The sequence below is a fragment of the Trachemys scripta genome, chromosome 8 (assembly GCF_013100865.1).
Source record: "Trachemys scripta elegans isolate TJP31775 chromosome 8, CAS_Tse_1.0, whole genome shotgun sequence".
NCBI lineage: Eukaryota > Metazoa > Chordata > Testudines > Emydidae > Trachemys > Trachemys scripta.
Window position 1 is genome coordinate 89,470,522 of NC_048305.1, and position 10,378 is coordinate 89,480,899.

General features: G+C 36.6%; 1 protein-coding gene across 2 annotated transcripts in view; it reads left to right on the plus strand.

The window, feature by feature from the left end:
• Nucleotides 1-10,073, plus strand: part of SERBP1 (SERPINE1 mRNA binding protein 1) — a 28,472-nt gene extending 18,399 nt beyond the window's left edge. For both annotated transcript variants that reach the window (XM_034779524.1, XM_034779525.1), the window contains exons 7-10: nt 3,188-3,235; nt 5,711-5,884; nt 7,281-7,319; nt 8,598-10,073. In XM_034779524.1, coding sequence (XP_034635415.1) covers nt 3,188-3,235; nt 5,711-5,884; nt 7,281-7,319; nt 8,598-8,654 — 318 coding nt within the window. In that variant the 3' untranslated portion in view covers nt 8,655-10,073. The remainder of the gene's footprint in view (nt 1-3,187; nt 3,236-5,710; nt 5,885-7,280; nt 7,320-8,597) is intronic.
• Nucleotides 10,074-10,378: the final 305 nt, after the last annotated feature.

A 10,378-nucleotide genomic window follows, 5' to 3' on the forward strand; every position in this document is an offset into this window, starting at 1 on the left:
TCTAATTTCATAATGTCAGTATCCTGATGTTTTGCAGTGCTACCTAGAGCACTTGTAAAGAATATTAAATTAAAGAAACCATGGAGTACTTGCTATTTTTCTGTAATGTTCATTCTAGTAACTGTTTTATGAACCAGAAGCAGGGCAATCCTGTGTTTGTGAAGAATCACAGTATCCAATCCCCACAATATCTAGCAGATTATCGGACCTCGCACACTGGCGTTAGAAGCTTCACAGATGCAAATTTCTTTGAATTTGCTTCCTCTCCTGAAACTTAAACTGCATCGTTTTCAAATGCAGGCTGGCCAGTGGTTTAAAACAGCTTTGCAAACAGTCGTTAAGGGGCTTTTTAGTTTTAAATATTAGCTTCAAAAAAGGATGAGTGACGTGGTCTGTGACAAGCCAAGGATCTAGAACTTTGTTCCATAGTTTGCACTGACTCCCACTAAACCAGTAAATTGTGATTACTCTCCTTAGTTTTTCCAATTGGATAAATTGATGCTCTCAGCTTTTTACATCTGTCGCTCTTGTTAAGTATACATACACAATTTATTTTTCATAGAATTTAAACTACATGTATGGATAGATGAGCACTCTAGCCGCAGTTCGTCGTCTATAAAATGAGGGTACTAATACTAGCCTCTTGTTGAAGAGTACATTCTGAGACTAGGCAGTACTTGGATAATACTGTGATTGTGGCTATATAAGTGCTTAGATCTGTGTGCTGTTACAGACTCAGTAGTTGCCATTTTACTTAAACTAAAGAATATTTAAAATTTGTCAATAAAAACACTTGAATGTGCATGGGCATCAGTAGAAAAGACAGGTTTTTATTTTTTAGTTTAAATTTTGCCTTGCAGTATAGAAATAAACGAATTCACTCTTCTGAAAAGCCTTTTGGAATGACATCCTTGGGAGTCCGTATTTTATGGGGAAAGTAAGTTGTAAGCTGGGGCAGTGTTTGTGTTTTTGTTCTGTGTTTATATACTGCCCAGCACAGCGAGGTTCTGATCCATCACTAGGGCTCCTAGATGCTACAGTAACACAAATAAAAAAAATAATTTCCTGGGTTAATTTGTTTCTGTAAGATCCAGCTCTTGCTAGAAAGGCGAAGTGGAGAATGATGAGATTATACTAGGAAAAACTGACTTCCAAGGTATATAGACCATATAATTCTTTCAGAGAGAGAGAGAATTTTCTAATTGCTGTTAAATAATTGATTTTTTTATTTACCTATATGTTTGTGTGTTAAGGCAATCTAATATTGCTTTGGAAGTTTAGCAGCTCTTGAAGTCATGCAGACAGTCTGGAACCTTTTTCTCTAAACCAGATCAGTTTGGTATCTGGCCAAGGAGACTTGAATTTTATTGTCTCCTCTAAAAATAAAATAAGGATAAAATACTGCGGCAATACTGTTGAGCACATGCAAAGGTATATACATACCATATCTTTTAATTAGTAACTCTTTTTTTCTGGAGTTGCAATTTTTAATTTTTAAAAATTTATATAAAGACTCTCAGTATTTCAGCTCAACAAACGCCTCTCCCCATCCGTATTGATTTGTCATTGATTCAAAGAAGGAGATACGTTTTTATTAGCTAAATATGGAAAGGGAGCTTTTCATAACATAAGTCCCAGAATAGCAGTTGCATGAGCTCTCTCCCAACAGATTGAGGAGTACAATAATCCAAAAGTTGTCAAACAGAATCTGGAAATCGATATTTCTGGCTATTTCCATTCCTCCTTCTTTCATACCACCTGATCAACCATGAAAGCATGAAATCTGATGATGTGATATGGAATAATTCATATTTAGGCCACTGATGCAAACTTTGCTCTCATCGATAGTAATCAAAAGTTGCCATGCAATAGTGGTTTGGCTTGTATATAAGTTTGAAGTTTCAGTCCAGGTCCTTCTGGACTGTTGTGGACGATACAGATGATCACAGTGTGCCTCAATTGTTAGTCTCAACAGAGTAATCAGGCATTGAATGGGCTTGGTGATGGAACAGTTTTCAACCCTTCAAATACATTTTGAGATAATTGGTGGGCAAGTGCCACCCTGAGTCTCTAAGGATAGAGGACTTAAGTGTCCAGTGCTCGCCATCTGCCTTAAAGTCATGAAAGAATTGCCCCCCATACCAACCTCAATTTTCTTGTTTGCTGTTTCAAGGAGTTGCAGCCAAGCATTTATCTAGCTGTTTTATCCTTTTCAGATTTTCCATGAAACAGTAAAAAACCGGTGGTTGTCTAGTAACATTCACTCAAAAGTGTCTCTCATTGTTAGATTTAAGATGAGATCTATTGAATTTTGGGAATCCTGATCCAAATCCAATAAAACCCTTTCCACGTACGCATTAAATTGGATTGTGTGACATAAAACAAACCTCAAATGTTTCCCTTCAGATTTGTTTTACTGAGTCAAATACACAAATTCTGTTGACATGGCTGAAAAATCAAAATGTAAATGGCATTGTAAAAAGGATTTAACGTTTCAGGTTTAAATAATTTTAGTGGTGAAAGACTTGCTGGCAAATCAGTCCATATCATACATGTTTGCTGTACAGATTGTTTGCTATGCTTCCAAGCTTTCTTGCCTGTCCTCATTTTCATAGAGAGAGTGTGTGATGGGAGGTACCTGAAAAAGCTTTAAATTGTTTGTTGGAAAATACCTGAGATTTTTGAAAATTCAGAAAACTGTAAGTCCTCTTTGTAAACTTTTTCTGGTTCTTTTTTTTTTTTTTTAAATGACCCTTTGTGAAAAACACAAGATTTCTTATATCAGCCTTACAGTTGGAACAGTGACACACAAATCCAAACTATGTGTAGATAGTTTTTTACCGGATGAGCAATATTTTAATATACCATCTTAGGTTCTTATACTGTACCACTCACTGAGAACCTGAGATGTGAATTTGCATCTTTGTTTCCTCACTGGGTTTGCAGTTGTGGTATTTTAAATTTGACCACTGTTGAATCAAGATAAGTCACTCCATGAATCTGCAATTGTACGCAGTCTTTTTCTCTTTGTGGGTACTTGTGTAGCCTTTTATTGTTTCATATACTCAGTAGCGTATGTATTCAGCCGGTTCACTTAATCTTAGTGCCTGGTATTTCTGTATGTAATGGAGTCTCATTTCTTCCTTTTGTTTTTATACCTTTGGTGTGGACACACAACTTGCATCAGACAAAGGGGATGACAGAAATGCCGGGGAGTCCGCTGGAGTCAAATGAGGTACCAATCCTTTATAGCTGTAATTAGTGATATTTATCGTATATGCTCATTCATTAGCCCGTTCGTTTATAAGCCGACCCCCCAAGATGGTTACGTAAAAATAGCAATAGTATGTCCCTTTCATAAGCCGACCCTATATTTCAGGGGTTGGCAAACTTTGGCTCCTGGCCCGTTAGGGTAAGCCGCTAGCGGGCCTGGACAATTTGTTTACCTGGAGCATTCACAGGCACGGAGCCCTTCAGCTCCCAGTGTCCATGGTTTGCCATTCCAAGCCAATGGGAGCTGAGGGGCTCCATGCCTGCAGACGCTTCCGGTTTAAAAAAAAAAAAAAAAAAATTAGATATTCAATTCAGTGATTCCATAGAGTTTAAAATAATCAAAATTTGGTGTCAACCCATTTATAAGCCGATCCCCGCTCTTTGATGCATCATATTTTACCAAAAATATTCAGCTTATGAACAAGTATATTCGGTATGTTTTGATTTGACCTCCTTAATCAGCTAATCATTATATGAAAACATTTATATGCAAGGAAATTAATAACAATAGAGCATATAATATATGGGGTGGGTGTGTGTGTGTGTGTGTGTGTGTGTGTGTGTATATATATACACACACACACACACACACACACAACTCTTCTGTCCATGCCTGGTGCCTTGCTGTGTATCACGTATGACCGTTTCATAACTAGAATGTTTGCTCCCCTCAAAATTACAACCCTTTGCTTCCTAAGTGTCTGCTTGTCTACTTCTTTCATAAGTCCCTCTTACTTTTTTCATACTACGCCTTATACACAGAAGCCACCTCCCTGAGATAGTCCATAAAGTTATTTTTCACAACCCACCTCAAGACCCACTTCTGCCGTGATGCCTACAGGAAATCATCAGCTGATAATGGCGAGATAGTGCCAGAGAGAATTGCTGTTTGTTCGTTCATACTTAGAATAGCTTTCAAAATGAGGTGGAAACATCAAGCCATGCATAAAATGTGCCGGTGTAATCATATGTTCTTATTACTATTGCCCTCATTTCCCTCCTGTTTTTTTACTCTCTTGTTAGTTTGTCTTAAATTAGATCGTAAGTTCTTTTGAGCAGGGACAGTATCTTTATATATGTTTGTATAGAGCCTAGCACAGTGAGGCCTTCCATGATTCTCACAGTGGGGCTTTTATGTGCTACCCCAGTTTACTAAAAATATTCATTTTCTGATGTGTTTTGCAGCCTCTGGTTGTTCAAGCCATAATGTGTATTTATTGCAATAGTTGAATCATCTCCTCCTTCTCCTCTCCTCCTCTCTCCACTCCCAAAATCATAGTAGAAAATAATCGGTCTGAAGTCAACAAACGTTTATTTTAACTTCAGCAAAAAAGGGGGGATTATGTTCTCTTTGAAATTAAATTATTTAATGTTAACTGACAATTGCTATTTATGGCTCTTTATTCTGATAAAATCTGTTTTTGAATAAGCTAACTCTTTTGATAAAACTAAGTAAGTACATTTCAGGAAGCCAGCTCAAAAAAGATGCATGTAAATTGCTTTGTAATATTGATACAGTTTTCTAGACTTCCCACTGATCTTGTTTTTTGTTTTTTAATGATTAATTGTATTATGTATGTGTTTGTTAATAACACACCCAGCCTTACTGACTTGCCAATATACATTTTGGTACTGGTACTTAGGATTCCTCAACACAATAAATGCTGAATACCTTGGGGGCCAACTAGCTCCAGAAGATTTTTTTAAGTATGCACTAATATGGCACAAAGTTAGGGCTCTTGTGTAATTTTCACTATAGCTCATGATACCAATTTGTTCTTTTTTTAAGCATGGTATGTTTGCTGCCATCATGGTTGTAGTATATCGTGCGTACATCTAATCCATTGGCCATTTGGGGCAATGGTATGGTGGGTGAAGTACTATAAAACTTTTTTTCTTGGCTTTAGATAGGACAGAGGGATATGCAAATAGAGAAAGTTAAAAAGCAGTCATGTTAAATATGCAAAGGTTATCGACATTCAGTGAATAACAATTGAAATATAGAACTAGCAGGGGTCCTGGAAGAGGAGAGAACAATAGAAAATGAGATTCAGGATAGCCTTTTTATTGTTCTTAGTGAGAAAGATATGGATGCTAAGTAAATTCTTTCAGTTCTGTTTTCAGAAAAGCTAAATCAGCTCTTGTTCCTTTAATGGAATACAGGAAAGATCTAGGAATAGCCCAGTGTGTTCCATTTAAAGTTCTTTTGGTAAATGTTTCCTTTGCTGTATGCCAGCTTGTATGTCAGTGGAATTTCTGTATTATTCAAACAAAGTTGATATATCTCTCATAAGGAGAAGAACCTGCTGGTTTCTTGATCTTAGACTCTGAACCTAGCATACTTATGTACTTGCTTAAAGCTAAGTGATTGTAAGAGCAGGGCCTTAAATCGGAATTTTTTTAAGTGGTGTGGTGGATGCTTTCGTTTTAATTTTAGGCTCATGCTGAAGACTCTGTAATGGATCATCACTTCCGTAAACCAGCAAATGATATTACGTCCCAGCTGGAGATCAATTTTGGAGACCTTGGTCGCCCCGGACGTGGTGGCAGAGGTGGTAGAGGTGGCCGGGGGCGTGGTGGAAGGCCCGGGCGTGGAAGCAGAACTGACAAGGTAAGTAATCTGCTTAGATCCACAAATTCTTTTCTTTTTAACAGTCTCTTTCCCAGCAAATTGGGTTAATAGATGATAAAGCTTTTCCAGAAATCTCTGCCATTTTTAGATAAGCCATTATTTTTAACATGAGTAGTTAACCACTGCAGCAGTTTACCAAGGGGTGTGGTGAATTTTCCATCACTGACAATTTTTAAATCAAGATTGGGTGTTTTTCTAAAAGATATTTTCTAGGAATTATTTTTGGGAAGTTCTGTGGCCTGTGTTGTACGGGAGGCCAGACTAGATGATCAGTGGTCCATTCTGGCCTAGGAATCTGTGATATATGTGTATTCTTTTTATAGAGATCATTGTTTTAGTAGTCCATCCTTCCTCCTCCTGTTGGAGCGGAGAAAGAGCTTGTCACAGCTAGGAAACACATAATCAGCACTTTTGAGGTACTTAAACTGCACAATTAGCATGTATCCCTGTAAGTTTCAGGTAAACTAGTTTTCTACTAGAACTTAAGGATGCAACTTGGCAATGTTTTCATTATTGGCAAAATTGACTCTCAAAGGTTAGTATCTCCCTACAGGGATTCTTTCAAGTTTCATTATAGGTTACACGGTGCCTAGGAATGCTTTGTCATCTCTAATTGTCTATATTATCCCTGACACACAACTCACAGTTTATGGTTGCATTTTTTCCATTGACTGAGACATATTCCAGAAGATGTAAATTTTCCTCTAGAAAAGTATGCAAAGTTAGCAGACTGCAGAAACCAGGTCTTCATGTTTTCACTTAAAATACTTCTTAATTCCCTCTACCTTTTCTTGTCCTCGGTAGACTTCCATCATTACTGCTTTAGTAGTTTCTATTTTCCTGGTTTCTGCAACATTTCTGTCTCTCACTAGAAAGCGAAAACACCTAGGGCTTGTCTGCATTAGAAGAACTGTACCAGTATAACCCTAAAGCAAATCATCCCTGCTATAGATACAATATGAGCAAGTTTAGTTGGTCATTTAACCAATTTAAGTGTATCTATGCTAGAGGTTTGCACCTTTAAATTTATTTAGTTGCAGCACTGGTGCAGTTTTTCAAATGTAGGCCAGCTTGTAGTCACTTCTTATTCAAAATACCTTGCTCACTTGCACCACTCACAGAAGTCTGGTTTTTTTTTTCTCTTCTGCATTAGCTCATCTTGGATGTTTAGATTTAGTAGTTGGGAAATGCTTCTACAAATGCTGTTGAATTGGGTTTTCTTTCCTTAGAATCACGCCCAAAATCCAGGTATTTCTTGTTCTAACTTGGTACTCCAGTATGACATCTAATTTCTTGGACTGTTTTTGTGATGGCATTCTTGAAGGCTTTCAGATCTTGCAGCTATTTTGTGTTGACTTTGTGTGTTTCCTTCCAGTTGGTGAAGGAGTTTGACGTGATCCACACACCCAATCAGGTTGGTGATTTACAATGATAGTGTTTTGTTTATTTTACCTTTGAATTAGGCTAGTCTATTGTGGAGACAATTGGTTTCTGCATGGATTGGCTTTTATGGCTTATCTTTTTAGTTTTGATGGAATGGAAAAACGGGGGGGCTAGAGACCTGGCATAGCAGATCCTTGCCCCACTGATGTCCATACTCCCAGCGATGGAGGGGTGTGTGTGTGTATGTGTATATATATAAAAAAATAGGGGACTGCTTTCTTGCCTCAGTCTTATATTTGGATTTTGGCATTTCTGCCCTTTCTGTTCGTTTGAAATTCCTTCTTGCTTGCAATTGCAGTTTGGATTTTTGGAACATTGGGTTGAGGTTGAAGCCTCTTCATTCCTAATGTAATCATTACATCTTTATTCAGGTGCAGCATAGCAACCTTCATAAAAGATGGTTGAAGATGTGCTTAAGGGACTCTTTAGTTCAGCTTTAGCTTGCCAATTGTTGCTTGGTGTATTTCAACTCTAGTATATGTTAGCACAGGTTTCCACTTGAACTCAGACTTGGGTTTAACAGAATTCTATTCCTGAAAAACTAGTCTTATTTAAATTCTGTGAATTCCCAAGAAACTTATTTTTCCCCAGTTCTATTGTATATCTCTGTGTTGGCATAAATAGTTACAGATTTCAAAGTGACAAAATATTTACATTTTCATCTATGAATAAAAACTATACAGTCAACAACACTGTTGTCACCCATCCCTTTATGTCATGACAAGACTTAGAATTTGTGTCAATATATGGCCACATCACAGGTTGTCACTTCGTTCATGTCTAAGGCTGTACTTCTAATAGAATGGGATCAGCCATATGTAAACACACACACACACACACACACACACACACACACACACACACACACACACACACTTCATAGTGCCATGTGTTTTTCAAAAGGTATAAGAGAGATGTACTATACCTATAGTGATGTCCAAAATGGATAACTGAATAGTGGATTAGCAGCAGTAAAATGTTAGTGTGAGAGATCTGACAGTACTTAGAATAATTCTCAGTGTGATTTATTGTGGAAAAAATCATAGGAAATTTCAGTAATTTTATTCTGACTGTTTTATATACTACTTTGAAAACCCATTGTTTGGCATTTTAGCCATTTTCTTAACTTTAAGCTTCCAAATTGCTAGACACAAGTGTATCATTATGCATAACATTAAAAAAGACAAAGTGTAAAGATTAAAAACTTTGTGGTTCTCCAGTTAATTTCTGTAATATGTTTTTCTTTCAGTCAAGTGCTTCTGCTCCTGATGTAGATGACCCAGAGGCTTTCCCAGCTCTGTCCTAAACTGGATGTCATAAGCCACCTCTGCCCCCTCGCTGGGCCCTCCTCTACGAGGCTTGCATGCTTAAGGATCCTAAACAACTAAGAAATTTAAAAAATGAGACTGTCATTCATACCATTCACACCTAAAGACTGAATTTTATCTGTTTTGAAAATGAACTTCTCTCGCTACACAGAAGCAACAATATGGTAGTCAGTTTTGTATTTAGAAATGTAATGGTAGCAGGGATGTTTTCATAATTTTTTCAGAGATTATGCATTCTTCATGGATACTTTTTTGTATTGCTGCTTGAAAATATGCGTTTCCAAACTTGAAATATAGGTGTGAACAGTGTGTACCAGTTAAAGCTTTCACTTCATTTGTGTTTTTTAATTCGGGATTTTAGACGTTTTCTCCAAACTACGAACTGGTTTTTAAATATTGCACACTATTTCTGTTTCCTTTAATACCTACTTAGCCGATTTTTATCAACCCATGGTCAGTTGGGATACATAGAATTTAATTTGGCAAATTGTTAGTACCATGTGGAATACTATTCTGGAATACTTTAATTTAGTTTTTAATACTTAATTTCAGACTTGGAAAAACAGTCATTTTTCATCTATCTTTGGTAGTTTGTTGTGTATGCAGAATCTTTATACAAAGTTGATATCAAATACTTGAAAAATAGTCAAAGCACATTGGTTTTTGGTCAAGTACCTGCATATTGATCCAGCAGTGATGTGCAGATGATTGGTCTAAAAAGTTTTTAAAAATTATATTACACCTTTCACTCACCCTTTTACCTTTATTCCTTTCTCCTTTCAACAAAACTAGATACTTTTATTGGTAAACATTGTTTATCCTACTTAATATTATTCTTTGGGAAAGTATCCTCTAGACTGGGGCAATTCTAATTCTTTCTGTTCTACAGGACTGGGAGGTGAGAAAGGGAGCATCATCTATTTCTAATACAGTCTATTTAAATTTCATTTGGACTATGGAATTTTGGCAGTGCAGTATGTTTATATAAATACATCACCATCTGATGTATTTACACACTGTTCCATTAGCTGCTATTCTTGTTCTGAAGAGGAAAACAAAGGACACCATCTAGGCCTGGGAGGAGAATATTTGACTCATTTAAGTCCGAACAAATTCCTTAAATAGGAGACATCTGTGGTCTGCATGGGATACAAACCAAAAAAACCTTACCTTTTGCTCTAAATTTTGTTCTGAATTTTTGCTCCATTTCTTCACCCTTTGGTCTCTGATTACTCGCTGACAAATAAATGTTTTTCAGAGAGTGATTGTAAGAAGACCTGCTACGCCCTGTAGAAATTCCTTCTAGGTTAATTTAATCCCTGTGAACAGGAACATTACCACTTTCCAAATATGAAAGGACTTGAGAGAATGACTAATAAAAAAAGATTTCTTAGGTTTTTTCTTTTGTCTGCAGCATTTGTTAGGAGACTAGAAACAGGTTGCTCATTTTATTTAATGTTTTATTCTTAGAGCAGCTTTAAAATATTTGTAGTTTCTTAACCAGATAGATAGAAAACAAATGGTAATGCCCTATTTTTTTAAAATCTGTATAGGACAGGCAAAAAATATTGGAAACCTTTGGATATGAAACTTTTGTTGTTTAGCTTGCTTGCTTTATCTAAACTATTTTCTACCCAAAAAACCCAAATACACACTTGTGCTGATTTAAACAAATGTTAATACCATTGGATTAGACTCTTGT